This window comes from Sinocyclocheilus grahami, unplaced genomic scaffold, assembly GCF_001515645.1.
Source record: "Sinocyclocheilus grahami isolate Dianchi unplaced genomic scaffold, SAMN03320097.WGS_v1.1 scaffold1190.1, whole genome shotgun sequence".
Lineage (NCBI taxonomy): Eukaryota > Metazoa > Chordata > Actinopteri > Cypriniformes > Cyprinidae > Sinocyclocheilus > Sinocyclocheilus grahami.
In genome coordinates, this window is record NW_015506369.1 from 280,648 (window position 1) to 300,138 (window position 19,491).

Consider the following 19,491-nt stretch of genomic DNA (forward strand, 5'->3'; position numbering starts at 1 on the left):
ATGATTGCCAGTGAATCGTAACTATATAACATGAATGTTCACATATGTTTAGCTAAGCGCTATTAGAACGGAGAGGTTGTTTGAGAGGAAAACATGCTTCATCATTCAATAAGAAATTGGAGCTCATGGAATGAAGACGGAGAGAGACAGACTGGGTTCTCTCACAATAAACCAATTAAAAATAAGAGCTCACAATTGCTCTGCCATTCATCAAGCCTTACATCACCATGACAACAACACCCAGCTCCAGCGGCTCATGTGTGTTCCACAGAGACGAGTAAAAGATATCCATTCTGTATATTAGAGTCAAATCAGAAATGCAACACCTTTGACAGCTTGGCATCGCTACCATCGCTACACAAATTAAATGCAGGAGATCAAACCAATCCAAAAATTAGCTGCAAGGTGAAATTGCTCCTCCGAGATGACAGCAGAATTCGCCACACATATCAGGACTCTGTGAAATCTATTTCTGGCTTTGTAAACTGCAGGCAAGCATCAGTTTTCCAGGCTTTAGCTGCATTGTTGCACTGCATGAAAAAACATTCTCGCCTGTGGCTCGCATCAGTGTGTGTTTCTGTGGCAACAGCTTCCCTCAAACCATGTGTGTGTTTGCCGGTGTGTTGTTATTGTGTGTGTGTGTGTGTGTGTGTGTGTGTGTATTCTCTAAGCGGGAAGTTGAAATCCCACACACAAGAGGAGGAGGCGACCATCGTTCTATTCTTCCAGAGCTGAGCTGAGAGCTAGAAGGTGCAGTGGGGAGCTCTCGGCATAGCTAACATCCCATCAGGTGACTCCTCTACGCTTATCAGGATTTGAATAGGATCTCAGCTCCCTAACAAGCCTTCACAGTCTCTGCTGCATATGTCAAGAGAACAGAATGTAATAGTTCTCCTATACTGGAGAGTCACTAAGGCTGCTCTATAAAGATGTTGGAGTGCATTGCGTCCACATCATATTTTATGCACTGTAATGCTCATATATTGTGATTATACAGCTTGTTCTTTGAAAGTATTTTATTTATTTTTTTAATGGTCTGCCCTAATTAGGTTGTATCTCAGATAGATTTCTCAAATCATCCCCTTAAAAAACCTTGCCTCATCCTTTTCATGTGTTTTTCCTGATCTCAAATTTTTCTTCTGGAGTTTGCAAGATCTCAATATGTCAAAAAGAAATGCGACCCTGGACCACAAAACCAGTAATATTAGATTATATAGAGTATATATATATATATATACTTTTTAAATAAGCTTTCCAATGATGTATGGTTTGTTAGGATAGGACAATATTTGGCTGTTTGCAAAAAAATAAAAATATTGAGAAAATCGCCTTTAAAGTTGTCCAAATGAAGTTCTTAGCAATGCATATTACCAAGCAAAAATTAAGTTTTGATATATTTATGGTAGAAAATTTACAAAATAACTTAATGGAACATGATCTTTACTTAATATCCTAATGATTTTTGGCATAAAAGAAAAATCGATAATTTTGATACAGTGTATCGGTAGCTACAAATATACCTGAGCTTATTTTCCATTATGGTCCAGGGTCACAAATGTTTTTCCAAGTATCTAAACTAGTCTATTGACATGATATTGGTTGTGTACTATTACTGTATGTACCATGTCTCATCTGTTCTTCTATTTTTATGTCTCCTACACAACTTCAGAAGAAATATCTCAGACAAAATGTATACATTTATGAAGCTTTGAAACACCTCAAAGCTTTGAAAGCACCCTTTTAGAAAAAAAGAAAAAAAAAGTTGAGTTAGCATCCATTTTTGTACATAATTTCTCAGTAAATTTGATGAGTTTGTTGCTTGAATGACATTCTTTTTTTTTTACAGCAGTGACTGGTTTTGCCAACATGATTCCTGTCTCTTTGTTATGACATTTGTAGCTGACAGATATATCTCTTCCTCTCTTTATAACCTCACCCAATGGGTGCAGACACTCCTTTAATGACAATACTAGAACTGTTAGCTCAACTGTGAATAAGGAAACCGTTTCTCAGGTGGTGGTTTTATTTGAGCTTGACCAAAAAATATTTAATTTAATTATTGCAAGTTGCTATTCACTATTCTGAGATTTTAGAATCATTATGAATGCCTGCCCTCCCATAATGCTAAAGCACATCACACACACACACACACACACACACACACACACACAAATCAAACCTTCCTCTACAAACTCCAAACCCTAATTAAAGTAAAACAAAACCACCTGTAACAGCATGATGGAGTGGAATCAGAGTAGCTGATGTGTGGTAGATGAATTAAATAGATCTAGATCTAGAGCTGAATAGATCTAGATTTACTGAAGTAAACAAATCTCAGAAACATCCATAGAATATGTGATATGATGAGTTTGTTGCTTGGATGGCATAGCTTTATACACTATACTATATATCAGTATATAGGCATGAAATGTGGAAAATGCTCTATTATTTTAGTCAGTTTAAGTACTGTCCCCTTAAACCATAACAGTCAATGTGATACTGAATAAATGTAGGTGCATGTGTGTTTTAGTCTCCCACATGTTCACTGGTTCTTACTGGTCATTCAGAGATTAAATATACATGAGATGAAATGGAGGCGAGTTTTTACTGTCCTTTATATTTAATTCCATTCAGTTTTTCAGTGCAAGCAGTGCAAGCTCCTCTGGGATGAGCATGAGCCGATGAGAAGAGGCAGTCAAACAGAGGAACACTCGGTGTGGAAATGATCCATTTACCCAAGTTAATGGCTGCCTCCTGCTGTTCAAGGCCACTTAATGGGTTTACTAGTGCTCACTCAGCAAAGCACACACACACACACACATAATCATTGCATGCTCATTCACTTATGCAGTCAACAAAGGAAGTATAGTGTACTGTGGCATCTATTGTTATTGTGTATGTTAAGTTATGAATTTCTAAAAACAAGGTTATATACATTTCTGCTAATTTTGTGTATTGTTACTGTGGATTGTTTCCCTTATGACACACTATTCTTCATTAATTAATTATTAGGCAGAAATGGATGGCCACCACTCTGCGAGTGCAGGGAGACCCAGAGGGTGTTTTCCAGACAGTGAATTCATCATCTTACAACCTCTTCCTTGGGGCATTTGGGACATCCTAAGGGGTAGCTTTATGTATAGTTCACTACATCTGACAAGGAAATAAAGCTTAGTATAATGTCACAGGCAGGATTTTCAGTATGCTATCGCCTTTTGTATATTCAGAATAAAGCTAATGCATTTCTCTTTTGTATAATTTAAATTAAATTATAGCATTTTGGGACATATCTATCATGTCACATCTGAGACACAGCCTACCAAAGAGTTTAATAATTACTGTTCAGGCTCAGTAGGTTTTACCCAGTGGCTACCTACTATGCTTTTTGTATCATAATTGTTAACTGGGGAGGTCTCAGAAAGAGGGAGAAAAAAAGGAGACATTAAAACTAGAACTATGCCTCATCACACGATGCCTTAACAAAAGGACACTGCAGTGACATTCAATACAAAAGTAAATAACTGAATCCCTTCAAAAGTGCCCTTCCACAAGACTGTTAGTGAAGAGGTGTCCAGTCATGCTCCTGGAAGGTCACTGTCCTGCAGAGTTTAGCTCCAGTCCTAATTAAATCCACCTGAAACAGCAAGTTTCAAGTTCTTCAGGATTACAAGAAAAGTCTGAGCAAGTTAGTTGGAGCAGGTTGGGGCTAAATTCTTAAGGATGTTGGCCCTCCAGGAGCAGGACTGGACCCCTTGTGCATGCAATAGTCACATTTCAAAGAAGCAATTTCCATTTGTGATCTTGGGTTACAAGTTCTCACAGTGCATTTTGAAAGATGTCATGTTACTGGAGATCTACCTTCCTGCAAGGTTCAGCTCCATTCCTGATCAAACACAAATAGACCAGCTAATTAAAATGAGTAAATATAAAGATTTTTTTTTTTTTATAATAACAAAGTATTCTTAAAAGTATACTATCCATACTTACTAGACCATCTCATTATATCGTTTAATGCTCTATCTATCTATCTATCTATCTATCTATCTATCTATCTATCTATCTATCTATCTATCTATCTATCTATCTATCTATCTATCTATCTATCTATCTATCTATCTATCTATCTATATCCAAGCAATGATGGCTGAAGAATGTTACTCAGAACTTTCAAATAATTCATAAAATATGATGTCAGTGTTGGTTGATGGTTATTTGTGCACAGTAAACAGTGATGTGGAACTCATGTTGAAGGCAGATATGACTGCTATGTTACACTGCTCCAGAAAAGACATGAGCTGCTTGACAATAGCTTTAATAATTCAGAAAGCTTGCCTGAGAGATCGTATCTGAACATCACAGCCCTGTTGGCACAAATGATGCACACAGCCTTTCCCATATTTGGGAATTTGGGAAAGTTTCCAGTTAATGCTTCACTACAGCACAACAAAAGGCTAAAGAAAAAAAAATGTGTGGTGTAAATAATTTAGTGTTGAACACTGTTCAAAATCTTGTGTCATAAATAACTACCGGTAATTTAATGAACAGACAGAGTATCGCATCTTTATCTATATAATGTATATAGACGTGTGTTGTGTTTTAAAGGAAATTTTCATTCTAAAAGTCCATAAGATCAAAAGTGGCCAGATTTTTTTCCCCCTCCAAAACACAGATTTTTACAAAGGATTTGCACATACATTTGTTCTGCTTGTGTTTAATTAATATGTGACTAAGGTCTAATATAAAGACATGCATGACTTCTCATAGTTGCAAACTGATGAAAATATGATTGATCTTTTTTCAAAAGGAGGGTTTTTGGTACTGTACGTATGAGGAAAGTAAGAAAATAAAGTAGCTCACGTTCAGTGTCAGCAGTCAGCATGTATATTTACAGTGTCTTTAGATTGACTTAATTTAACTTCTTGGTTATGTTTAAACAAGTATCTCAATCAGTTCAGCATGACCCTTTAGCTGTGCAAGTTCAACACAACATTAATTTAACTAAATTAAGCTTCTTCCCTTGAAACACAAAGAATAAAGATTGCTGATGCCACAATGCAGTGTAAGTGACCTGCAAAAAAAACCATGAGTCAACCATTTCATTCATCCAGTTGCTCTGATATAGCTGCAAGCTAATATATGATAACAACTCAATAAATAAATACATAAATAAATAAAGTAGAAATACCTCTGCAACACAGCCTGTTTTGATGTCTTCAACTAAACGCAAAGCCCTACAAATTATAATGGCTTTCTATTTTGCTGTATTCAGGACCTAAGGCAGCTTTCTTGCCCAGGGATTCAATTATGGTATTTAAATGTTAGATTCATACATACAGTACCTTGTTGCCTTCCTATCTGCATAACCTGTCTGTGAAAACCAAAATTTAAGTCATTACGTATTGAAAATGTTATCCTCTGCCTAAGCTGTGAAATCTCATACATGCTCATGTTTATTTCAAACATGGCACCTCGTGTCTCTACCTACAATTTGTTTTCTTTTTGCAAAACTTTTTTTTTGTTTTCCTATACAAACAATTCACTGCAGTTTCCAGTTTAAATGCACACCAGTGGCAGTAAAAATACCAACTGTTTATTCCTATTTACATAAATTATGATTGCAGGGGAAGATTAACGATTAATAAAAACTTTTTTTATATACTAAATACTTAAAATACCTAAGAAAATAGCACACATGTTATATGGACTTACTTTTTTTTTTAGCACAACAGCCCCATCCCATTTACTGTGGAAAAGAGCATCTTTGACACTTTGCAATTGTCTTTGTTTGTGTTCTACAGAAAAAAAAATTAAATTATTTAAAAGCAATGACACAAGATTGGAAAAAAAAATAGTGGTAATAGTGGTGTCTTTAATGACATGAATCCACTCTTCAAAAAACAAACACATGTCATATGATTTGGTCAGTGACCACTATGTCTGCAGAACTGCCAAAGGACAGACTTGTCTTTTTTCCCATACATCACCATGCCACGAGTCCTTGCAGAGCCCTTTGAGGTTGTTACCGGGTCAGTGGTTTGATATTTTGCCTGTACCTGACTCAACACATAGTAAGACACCTACACAGAAATGGTCAATACATTTTATCAATGACCAACAGAGAGCTCCAGTAGTTGATTGCAATCCATTTCATTGGTTCAATAGAGGCTGGTAACTTTTCCTAATGTTTTTCTTTAAGATTCTGCAGAAGCTGTCTTTGCTATGCTGAAAAGCTCCAGACAGATCATGTTACTTTTGATCGTAAATGTCTTTGTGAGAAGGAAGACAAACTGCAGTTCAGTAAACATAATAATGTGGCATTTTGTGACTCTCGAGAGCTGCTCACGTCGTAAAAGGCAGCACTGCACAAACAGATTTGGTCTAGCGAGCTATATCTCAAGGCTAGGAATATCTGTATAGAATAAAGCCCTTCGCAAGCATTCATCAAGGCCACCGTGATTGTTGCTATGAAACAAGTTGTCACATCACACACACAGGCAGATGTGTGAACATTTTCCCCAAAGAGTGAGCACCAATGTTAACAGGTGCAGTAACCTACAACACTCTGGAGGTACCACCCCACTGACAGGGTTGGCAGCTCTGCTTCCGTCAGCCCTCAGTTGGGAGTCTGGTGTTGACAGGCCTTGGGGAGGGTTACGCTGCACCCCGCTGAAGAGAGAGCAGGCATTTGCAAGAAAGAGAATCCATTTTCAAAATGTGTTTAGTAGGCAGATATTAATATAGCCAGATTCATAAAGTAATACCTCACCCTACAGTGAAAATTCTGCCATAGTATACAACGCTGTGCACAGGTTTTAGGCCATTAGTATTTTCACCCCCCCAAAATGGTTTTAAGCTAGTTATTTAGTCTTTCGCTATAGTGTGTCAGTGGGAAATCTCAGTTTACATTTCCACATATTTCTTTTGTCATTCATTTTAATAATCCAGTGAGATTTTCATATACACAAGGAGTCTGACAACAGCTAGTATGCTCCACACAGAGATCTGATCTCACCATCATCAAATCAAGACATGATGAATCAGGGAAAAAAAAAAAAAACGGAGACAGACTGAAACCAGAAGAACTGCGGCAACATCTCCATGACACCATAAACTACCTAAAAGACTACGCGCAAGTATACCTAGGACAAAAGTTGTTTTAAATGTAAAGGGTTCTCACACCAAATGTTGATTTAGTAATAGAAGTTAATTTTATTATTGAAAGCATCCTCACTAACGGCCTAAGACTTTTGCACAGTACTGTACCTTTATGAACAGTAGCTCCAAACCTGACGATGAGGAAAGTCATTATTCACCAAAAATCTTCAATTTGTGTACTTTTCTTCGCACTTTGCGATCTGCAATAAGACATGTGAACTAAAGAAGTTTGATGATATAGAGGTTTTGAAGTGGCAATATGCACAAGTATGAATGTGACTTACACAAGTAAAACACATGCTAAATAATAATAATAATAATAATAATTCAGCTTTGTAAATATAACAATAATAAATAACTGTATTATGAATATCACTTAAGTGATTGTTTGACTTGGACATGCCAAAATAAATGCCCAAAAATCCAACAATTCTGTAATACGGACTGTATAATGAAAGTACATTTTGAAATTAACAAGTTGTTTGATGTGTTTTTGCACAAACTTAATATAGAAGGAGATTTGTTAGTTTTTAATGTTCTGTTATGTTGGAATTTATAGTGGTTTCTGTTATGTTGCTGTTTTGGGGAAGTTACCATTGTGGTGAATATATACGGTATATATACTGAATGTTGCTTTATATTAAAAGCAATAACCACCATGCAGTGATCTATGTTAGTTAGTTAGCATGCGTTCGCTGTTTCTATAGCTAATAGTTAGTGTAGTTGTTATTTTAAGTGGATTTAAATGAAATAAGTTGGCATTACTCATAAAGTTTTCTAAATTAATTTTTTTCCCCCCTCCAAAACAGCAGTCTAATTTGGATAAATCTTGATGTGTGTAAAAGCATGCAGCATTTGTGGTATTTTAATACATGCACTAGATTGTGAAAATATTGCCCATTCCATTGTCTCAGCTATAGACAGGGAAGCACCCTGGACACATCGCCAGTCCATCATGTATGATAAATTATTTGGGTTGACTGACATTCATGAATATCTCTCTAGGTTTATACGATACACTTTACGAATGAGACTACAATCCCTTCTCAGGGAAATGTGTATCTCAATTTCATTGTGCATCTGAGTCTCAGTTTTTATTAAACAATCTCTTACAAGCTTCAGAGTTAATCTGGAAGAGAAAAAATTACCATGCCAATTAAGAATAAATTAAATTGTATACATATTCATAAGCTGCAGAGTAACCTGGGAATTATCCGTGACTGAAAATCTGTAAAGCAATATTGCACTGTTAAAATACCATCAGAGATTTCTTTATAGCTCCCAGGCATTAACCGGTAGCCAAGAATTTATCAGCTTGAAGTGTACAGCACATTGCATGGATACTTTAAGTTCAGCATCTAAGGATTTATTAGTGTGATGACAATCGTTTTTCTTCAGATTCTTGGGGGAAACAGTTTTAATTACAGATACTTTTATCATCCTTTTAAAAGCTCTTATCATAATTTGCGCAAGTTACCCCATGAATATGCATGGTGTCAGTATTGTGAAACCAGGCCTTTTGACAGTAACATTTGCCCAAAGCAAGGCTAAACAGCACAGAGCACACAGACAATTTGGCTAGTACCTCGAAAAAGAGTGTGTGAGTGATTTTATTAAAGAAGAGCTACTTATATGCTATCAGTGATTTTTCAAAATAGCCACCATAAGTTAACTAATAATTTGATGGAGTTCCCCTGTATGCTTGACAAGTTTGTTAGCTGCTGTTCCTTCACACCACACCAAAATATAGTTTTGTAAAGAAATTAATACATTGCTTTGGCTGATACTGTATGGTTTATTTGAAAAGATGTTTTGTATTAATACAGTACGTAGCATATATATTAGTAGTAGCCTGAATACAAAGATAGTGTGGGTGTATTTGATCCAGTGGCATTAGTGCTGTTTAGGAACCAAATAAACAAATTATAATTGCAATACTCATTAGCATAATATATCTTCTTAATATCTGTAAAATAAATTAAAAACTATTTATAATCAGCTTTGTTTACTGAAGCTAAACTGTATTGTTTATTGAATGCATCTGGTATTTTTTGACATTTGCATGGGTTAATAAAGGTGAGTTCTGTCATTGAGATCCTTCTTTGTGGTTCTCAGCTTGCGTTTTGTGTCATTTTAACCAACTATTTCAAAATATTCCTCACACAATGCTATCATATAAGGTCTGATTTCAGTCTAAAAATAGTAAGGAGCCGTAAGGACCACTCTTATGATACTTTTATTGTGCTTTTGTCATTTTTGGAGCAACAGTGTAGACATTCCAAATAAATAAACTGAAAAAAAACACATAAAAAAACATAATGATTTTTTTTTTATCATATCATTTCAACATTTCCAAGTTTAGCCTTAAGGAAAGAGGGAAACTATAGTTAAAACATAATTAATAAAAATGTTTCGAAGATATTGCAGGATAAAAGTTGGAGTGCCATTTCCTTATGAGACTGTGTTGGGCATTCAGAAGCAAACAGCAATAGTTTAAAATATTTAAACTATTAAAATACTGCTGGGCACAGAGGCTGTCTAATGACTTATGAAACATGTTTACTATAGAACATGTCAAGGATAGGCTTCTGCTTAGAGAGTTGCCAACACTTGAGTGAACAACATAAACTTTATAGTTTGTCCTCTTCTAGGTTTATTGATTTGTATTCAACATTTTGCACTTTTTCACCTCTGTAAAGATGACCTCAATATCAACGATTATGTATTTTCTTCTAAAGGAAGTGTGTGATAAAGGCTTTGCTCTCCTCCAAGGTACATTCATCTTCATTATTGGTCCTGGGCAAGATCTGTGCACTTCTGTACACACTGGGCTTATACACTCCACTGTCACGTCAATACAGTCTTTTGGAAATTGGAGACTGAAGGTGAAAAAAAGACAAATATGTTTGTTATTGGCACAGTATTAATCAATGTTGTCTCAAATATAATATGCTGAGAATTTCATGCATAGTTTACACAGACAAATACTCTCTCTCTCTCTCTCTCTCACACACACACACACACACACACACACACACACACAAATTTATACCCAACTTGTTTAAAGATAAAGGCTCAGCTTCCAGAAATCAAGAGGATGTTTCATAATTTACACTGCTAGCAAACACTGATAAACTGACCATTAATTAGCTGTGTGTGGATCTGTGTCAGTTATCTGCAAAATTCTTCATTTAAATTAATCAGATATTTAATTGATTTCACATTGTTCCACGTGTGGCCACTCTTATTGATATTGAATAAATTCCCAGACCATAAATCAGGTCAGTTCCTGTTTAAATGAGTAAAAGTAACGTATTACCCTGTTGGAAAAACCAGCATATGCTGGTTAGGTATGCTTTGAAGATGGGATGCTGGTTTGAGCTGGTCCTTTGCTGGTTTAAGCTGGTCCTTTGCTGGTTTATGCTGGTCATGTGCTGGTCTTAAGCTGGTCGGACCAGTTTAGGACCAGCACATGACCAGCTAAGGACCAGCTTAAACCAGCTCAAACCAGCATCCAAGCTTCAAAACATACCTAACAGGGTAGTGTGCGCTAGTAGGCTACTAACTCGCTTTGGACCAAGAAACACAGAATGATTGCGCTCGTGCTGATGAGTAATTACTCAAGCTTCAGTCTGGATCCAGCCCTTACAAAGACCTGAGAAGAGGTTATGCAAACCCCTCAGAAGAACACAGAGGATGCCAACCCTGAAACAATATAAACTACCACATTTTGCAACAAGTTTGATTGCAACATATACTCATTGCTGTTAATAGTGTTCATCGTCTGTTTGATTACGTCATTAACTTAATTTTACAGTACATTTCTGCCATATGTACATCAGTTTGACATAGTAACCAATGACAAGCTACTACTAAATAGATTGTAGAAACTTAATTTTCTGTAAAGCTGCTTTGCAACGATTTGCATCGTGAAAAGCGCTATACAAATAAACTTGAATTGAATTAAATTGAATTGAATTAATTACGTGGCGATCAGGCTGTGAGCATGCGCACTGTCTTCAGCACCACGGCGAGCGTGGATGAGCGAACACCTGAGAAGAGATTATGCAAACCCCTCAGAAGACCACAGAGGATGCCAACCCTGAAACAATATAAACTACCACATTTTGCAACAAGTTTGATTGCAACATATACTCATTGCTGTTAATAGTGTTCATCGTCTGTTTGATTACGTCATTAACTTAATTTTACAGTACATTTCTGCCATATGTACATCAGTTTGACATAGTAACCAATGACAAGCTACTACTAAATAGATTGTAGAAACTTAATTTTCTGTAAAGCTGCTTTGCAACGATTTGCATCGTGAAAAGCGCTATACAAATAAACTTGAATTGAATTAAATTGAATTGAATTAATTACGTGGCGATCAGGCTGTGAGCATGCGCACTGTCTTCAGCACCACGGCGAGCGTGGACAGCGAGCGCCTCACACTTCAGTTCGCGCGTGTGTGTGTGTGAAGATTCAACCGGTGGCTTTTCATTTCTGACTTGACTTCACATCACGCAAGAACTTCACCGTGTCGAATAAATCCTGACAGGAAAAAAAAAACCACTCAGAGATATTTCCACGTTACAAAAAGCCGGGTTTGTCCGTGAGAGTGGGATGCACTCCGTGAGATGATGTTTCTCTGTGGGGGGATTGCGCTTTAGAAGCTCCACAATCCAGAAGGATGCTGGTGGGAAATGCCTGTCGACAGAGAGGACGAGATTTGTCAAAAAGCCCTAGAACTCTTATCGGATCTTTGTTCTAAAGGGGAGGTTCAGAACGAAAACTGTTTGGATTTCATTTATTATTTCCGAGACCTTGCCAGGCCGAGGGATTCGGACTCAGGTAGGCGACACTGCACAAAACGGTTGCATGCCCCCCGAAAGGATCATGAACTAGGTGAATGCATCGAAGTACCATCGCAACTTCATATATATTTTAACGTAGTGGGTTCTTTTTCATTTGATTCAGTATTGACTTGTTGCTCAACAATTTATTCCATTTTAACTTCGACATGTCATCACGCTGGAGGAATATCGACTATATTTACTGTGTTACTATATTTTACTCGACGTGATATTCGGTGTCAGTTCAGTTTGGTGTATAGACTCAAATACTTTTGTCAGACATAAAATGCTATAATGTCAGAAATCTAATGTAGAAATGCTAGTGGAACAGCTATTATAATTTTACTCCAATTAAATGAATACGATTCTAATATATAAACCGTTTATACTATTTATATATTTAGTACAGTTGCAGTGTATGCAGCAGGGCCATATTTCATTCTTGCAGGGACCTTTAGAGTTTAGAAATGCCAGATTTGTTGACCAGTATATGCCATCATTACACTGGGAAAAGCTTGTTCCTTATGGCAAGGATGGATCTCTGGTGATCCAAAACAAAAAAGTTCTCAATATAGACACTCACCTCTAAATGACAATTAATCAATCGATATTAGTAGACAACACATGTCAAAACAGAAATTTAGCTTATAGTCATGAGAAATGAATTGAGGTGGTTACAGGACCTCTTCTTTAAAATGCACACTCTTAATGTCATGTCCCTTAGGATAGCCTGACCCATCATTCTCTTACACTTTGACCATGTTTCATCATCATGAACTTTTTTATTTAGGTATAGCTGGAGCCACATAATCCAGGATGAAAATTGCTGCATTTGAATTAAATATGGCATCTGTTACTTTTCATATACAGTATGCTATGTTGATGAACTTAGATTGAGACACGATATAAAATCCATTCCAACAGCACAGGCCAAAAGTGCAGTATTGGAATCTGACTGCTTAGATTTAAATGCTACAGCACCTGCTGAGCAAGAGGGCATGAGTCTTGTATGCTACACTGAGGTGTACCAAGGGGATTTGGTAACCGGCGTTAAATCTACAACCCACCAGTAATGTTTTTTTTTTTCTTCATAAAAGCTTTTATAATGATTCCTTTTGATGTCTGATGCAAGCTTAGTTTATAACACAAAACAACCAAATTTCAGGACCAGCAGCGCTCTACCTATATTATTGCAAAACTCCAAAAGAGCACCTATATATGAAAAAAAAAACTACTACATTTGGACATTTGCATCAATCAGTACCATTGGCTTGCTGGCATAGTAAACTTGAAAGGTATCTTTCAGGACATGTTGATAAAATAAAGTAAATAATTGTAAAAGCAAGCAAAAATGGAGCTGATGCTTCAGTTTGCTTTTGTTAACACTATTGGTTTAGTTTAGGCTAGGGTTTAGTGTAGGTGATACATTATTTTCAAACAAAACTATTAACCGTTTAGAACCATTTACGGACTGCTGCAATCCAACCAATGTAAAATATTGCCAGATTCATGTTTATCTATGTAAAAAAAAGTAGATACAACTCACTCACTGGGCAATTTACTTTGAGAGTGTTGCAAAACATGCAAGAAGCATTGTCATTTCACAGATGACATAAAACGTCATGGTGTAACTCATCCTGAATTGTTGTACTATGGACATGAATGATTCCTCAAATTGTGCAGCTTATTAAGGATAGGTGTACTAATACTTTTTACAAACAGGCTTACGGTTTTTTGCAGGTAGACAATGTTTGATTTACTCTTCATAAAAGCTTTTATAATGATTCCTTTTGATGTCTGATGCAAGCTTAGTTTATAACACAAAACAACCAAATTTCAGGACCAGCAGCGCTCTACCTATATTATTGCAAAACTCCAAAAGAGCACCTATATATGAAAAAAAAACTACTACATTTGGACATTTGCATCAATCAGTACCATTGGCTTGCTGGCATAGTAAACTTGAAAGGTATCTTTCAGGACATGTTGATAAAATAAAGTAAATAATTGTAAAAGCAAGCTAAAATGGAGCTGATGCTTCAGTTTGCTTTTGTTAACACTATTGGTTTAGTTTAGGCTAGGGTTTAGTGTAGGTGATACATTATTTTCAAACAAAACTATTAACCGTTTAGAACCATTTACGGACTGCTGCAATCCAACCAATGTAAAATATTGCCAGATTCATGTTTATCTATGTAAAAAAAAGTAGATACAACTCACTCACTGGGCAATTTACTTTGAGAGTGTTGCAAAACATGCAAGAAGCATTGTCATTTCACAGATGACATAAAACGTCATGGTGTAACTCATCCTGAATTGTTGTACTATGGACATGAATGATTCCTCAAATTGTGCAGCTTATTAAGGATAGGTGTACTAATACTTTTTACAAACAGGCTTACGGTTTTTTGCAGGTAGACAATGTTTGATTTACTAAGGAACCATCTAGAAACCACCCAAGCAATCACATAGCAATGCTCTAGGTACTACTAGAAAATGAGCAGAAATCCACCACGAAAATGAGCATCAAAACCCACAAAGAGCTCTTTATAGGGGATGTGAAGTGAAGCCAATATCTGTATCTGTATTTGGATTAAACCAGATGTGGTTGGGTCTTAAACCATAAGTTTGTCCAAACTATATATATATATATATATATATATATATATATACTGTATATACTGTATATATGTAATTATGTTATCTCCATAGTTTACTGTAACAAAAATGTGCCTTCTACAATTTATAAATGTTAAATTCTTTTCATTTTTAAAACAATTAATTTTAATATATTGTCATTATTATTATTATTACAAAATTGCTTTAAAGAGAGTAAGGCCTTTAGGAGAGAACATGTGTGTAATTTGTGTGTGGGATGGGTAAGACAAATTCCCATCTCTTTTTGGTCAAATCGAGATTCTGTCCCTATCACTTTTTAAAAGCCATTAAAAAATATCTTGCAGAAGTTATGTACAAATCATCTACAGTCCATCATTATTTACAATTTAATTAATGCATTCATACACACATTTGCATTTTGTTCGGTGGTCAAAAAGTTAGTCGATATATTATCAGACCCAATGACACAGTACTGTACAACCTCTACCACATGTAGGTGTGATGTGAATAACCAACCAAATGGCAAGTTGCTTCAGTAAAATTCCAAGAATTATTCTTTATTTTCTTTTCACATTTGTTTATAGGTCAGTATAGTGCAGAGACGAACGTAGGAGAGAGAAAGGAGGTCTGGTATCATGACCCTGGCCGGACAACACCTTTTATATGCCCTCAGCACGTCCAAGCTCTGGCAAGATACTTATGTTATTTGACAAACCATTGTTTTGCAGTGCTAGATGGTTCACCTAGTATTTTCAGCAGAAATCAAACATTAATGAAGACTGTGCTTCCCAATACTTTGGATTTGATTGAATAAGCAAATCGACACATTTGACCAGTTATACGCCAAGAGTATTTCTGCTCCATGGGATATCAGGACATTCAGACCAAGTGGCTGTGTAAACTGTAATTAAATAATCAGCAGCATGCAGCCGGAGTGAAAAGAAAAGAAGCAAACAATCATTATCCAGTGTCTCACTGTGTCGGAATGGTCGCCTTTCTGTGAAGCCATGGTAACATTGTTATTTCCTTTGGAGGACAGATGATCAAATGATTTTATAAGAATAGACTTGATTACACAAGGGGCAATACTGAGTACCAAGAGCAGTGCTTGTATGATTTTGCAATCAGTCAGAATTTCCAGAGCCCTTCTTATGAAAGTTCTTTATAGGCATAACTAGCATTTGGTGTTCTTCAGAGCTGTTTTTTGGTTCAGAGAAAGTCTGCAGCATGATAAACCACAGGCTGGTCTTTCATTGCTTTATTAAACTCTTACTGGAAATCACAAAAAAACCTCTTTGGAGCTTCTTAGACAACCGGCATATTCACCATATGCATGATATATTATTTAATTGCAAACAACAGTTTTTCAATTTATAGAAATTGTTGCTATATTATTACTCTAATACAAGACTCTAAATTTATTTGGTTAGTTAAAATGCTTAACTCCTTTAGTTTAAAATGGTTAAATCCTCTGTATTTCCAGTGTGTTCGCACAATGTTAACACAAATGTGTTCATACAGGCAGCTGCAGCGCAGTGGGAATCTCAGCTACAAGGCTCTTTGAAGCTCTTTGTGTGTTGGAATGTTTCTATGGGTTACTAGATATGAGCCATTGTGGAGCTTTCACTTTGAAGTGTAACTGACACACTCAGTGGACTGAAATGAGTTGTGGTGTTTTAGAGGACTCTGCTTCCCCCCCCTTCCTCTTCTTTTGTACACCACATCTCTCCAGCATTCAGCAGAGACAGCAGCTGCCAAACTCTATTTGATTTGGGCTGTCTCTGCTGAATGCTTTTTTTTTTTTGTTCGAACAGCAGTTGGTGTATATACTGTATAGTTAAATAGAGTGGCTGTTTGAACATATTTGACCACATGAGTATCCACACTACGAGTGAAATTCAGTCAAAATTTTTTTTTTTTAAATACCTCTGGACGTGGTCAAATGGGGACAAGCTCAAAATGTTGTCAACCCCGTTCACACATGTATTTACCATTGTCCACTTGTGATCTGATTGACAAAAATGCATATTAATACCAGATGTAAGGGCCAAAGAGTTTCAGGTATGATGATCTTAAAGGATAGTTGACCCAAAAATTATAATTTGCTTTTAATTTACTCATCCTTAGGCCATCCATGATGTAGGTGACATTTTTCTTAAAGGGGTCATATGATTTAAACGATTTAAATTTTTCCTTTCTCTTTGGAGCGTTACAAGCTCTTGGTGCATAAAGAAGATCTGTAAAGTTGCAAAGACTAAAGTCTCAAATCCAAAGAGATATTCTTTATAAAAGTTAAGAGTCAGCCACACCTACCTAAAACGGCTCGTTCTAACACGCCCCCACATACCTACGTCACTATCTGGGAAGATTTGCATAACACCGCCCAAATGTTCACGCAAAGAAAGAAGGCGTAACTTTTATTCTGGCTGTAGTGTTGTTGTTGCCACCGCCATGTCGTGAAGGCGCTGTCTGTTTCGTTGTGAAAGCGAAACTACTTTGTTTGGCCTTCCAAAAGAGGACCGGCCAACGAGTTGGTGTTTTTTCAATGTATGCTTCAGATACGAGTCACGACGAGGCGTTCCCCATAGCGACCCCTAGAGGACGCAGTGTCTCGTTCCCTACTCAGGGAACCATGGTTACATAAGTAACCCGAGACGATTTTTAGTAGTATCAGTAAAAATAGATTTTTAGCTAAAACCATGGTCCTTAGCGATTCAAACAAAATGCATGGCTATCATCACTTTGCGAGACAAAAAGGCATATATAGGTAACATCAAATTATACCGTGGCTCCTGAAGATACAGTATATTGAGGTCTTGAGAAGTGAAATGATTGGTCTGTGCAAGAAACTCTACATTAATTACAACATTATTACCTTGATCCTCAGGCAAATGGTCTTGAGAGTGTTTACAAAAAAAGATGGGTGTAAGCCCTATACACTGGGCTTAGCTACATCCAGCTTTATGATAAATATTTACACATGTTGCACCAACTAAAACTATGGCGCAACCAGGCCCAGTGTAGACGATGCATGTCCACACTGACACATTACACCCCAGTGATAGTTAAGTTGCCATTCACGCTAATTATTAATTACAGAAATATATTTGGTGTCAGGTGATTTACTATCAGCAGTGTGGTAGCCTACACTGATCTTGACGATTGCTATATGTTGTTTATCCTGCCTAAAAGGCAGCCACAAACATTACAGTTCACATCTGCAATGAAAATGTATTTACATACATGGATCCTAAAAATTAATCATGTCCAAACAAATCATGACTTTTCACTTTACACTTACCTTTTAATTGGTGTAAGATTTAGTCTCAAAACATAGCACTACGTAAAGCGGATTTTACGTCCAGCCTAGAATTACAACCTATAGTCTTAAAACTAGTACGTCCAGCTGGTGCAAACGACCCCTGGTGTGCAACTTCCTGTTGTATAATGACACATGTGTGGGGGAAAACTCACACGTGATCTGACACTGTGTTGGATGGGGTAGATAAATTAACAGCAAATTTTTATTTTTCAGCGAACTATCCTGTTAAATACAGTATCACCTAATATGTAAGATTTAAATAACACCAGTCATCTTTTTAATGGGAATCATGCAGACACATGGTCTGTGCTCCATTTTCTCCAACATTGGGAAACCGTTATCAGATTTCCCAGGATCTTCATGTACCACATGCTCCAATCTACTAATAAATGTGGATCAAGAAGCAAGAGACCCTTTAAAGTCTATTACTGTATGCCACTGGTGTAAATTTAACATGACATGAGGACCTGTCTCCCCACCAGAGCAGTATCCCAGAGCAGGAGACTCACAGCAGCAGTGGGCATGTAAAGGTGTGATCACACTATTCTTTGGCTCTGCCCCAAAAGGCAAGTTTGCACTTGCAGACTTGCACTAGATCAAAGTCTCTTATTAACTTACACTGACATACTTTTCAGCATTCAAAAAGTAACCAACAGCAATGACATCATTGTAATATCTCCGTACTGAATTGTGTGTAGAGCTGCCTCTCTATTTAACTATACAGTATATACACCAATGAAATAAAGAGTAACAAAGGACCACTGTGCTTGTCTGGACCGGAAGCATTTCATGTTCTGGTATTTTCATAACCTAGAACTGCCAAAATAAATTGAGTAGTGCAAACTTTTTGAGTATAGCAAAAATTTAACAAATATGACATAAAAATAAATAAATAAATAAATAATAATAATAATAATTACCAGATTTTTAAAACCTATCCCAAAGAACATCAAATGTTTAATCTTAAGTGTGTTTTCCAGATGTGTACCTTTATTTTTTACACAGTAAGTGTGTCAATGTGATGAAAGTGTGTCATGGTTTTGATGCTTATATATTCAGGGGAAAAGTCTGGAATATTTAATTGTTCCCATTACAATTAATGAAGCTGTTTACACTGCAACACTGTAGCTTCATTCAATATAATGCGAGTGATCTAAGACTTGCTTTCTAAAAACCTGTACAGATATATATACACACTTTATGGCTTCTGTAATTACTTCTGTTGTCTACTCTCAATAAATGGACAGGTTTTTTTTAGATCGTGTCAAGGCATTGTGAACTCTACTCTTATTAAAGTGGGGTGGAAAAACAAAACCATAAAGGACTTGGGTATGAGGCTAGAGAAAAACATTTGGGCTGATTGACATCCCTGCATGTTTTGGGTAAATTATTAAGGGGGTTTCAAAAGGTACGAAATATGCTTTATTTTATTCTTCTGTAATTGTTCTTAATTGTTTTTTGCTATTGCAGCAGTTAGAGATCCATCCGTGCTGGAAATATAGGTCCGGGTCGCTAAAGACCCGAATATGTAATAATGAT

At 36.4% G+C, this 19,491-nt stretch overlaps 1 protein-coding gene across 1 annotated transcript in view; it reads left to right on the forward strand.

Annotated features, from left to right (window-relative positions):
* Positions 1-11,663: 11,663 nt before the first annotated feature.
* The window catches only part of LOC107567811 (synaptotagmin-9-like), a 29,114-nt gene continuing 21,286 nt past the window's right edge, over positions 11,664-19,491 (forward strand). The window contains exon 1 of the mRNA XM_016253578.1: positions 11,664-12,009. Within this exon, the coding sequence (XP_016109064.1) occupies positions 11,862-12,009 (148 nt within the window). The 5' untranslated portion in view covers positions 11,664-11,861. The remainder of the gene's footprint in view (positions 12,010-19,491) is intronic.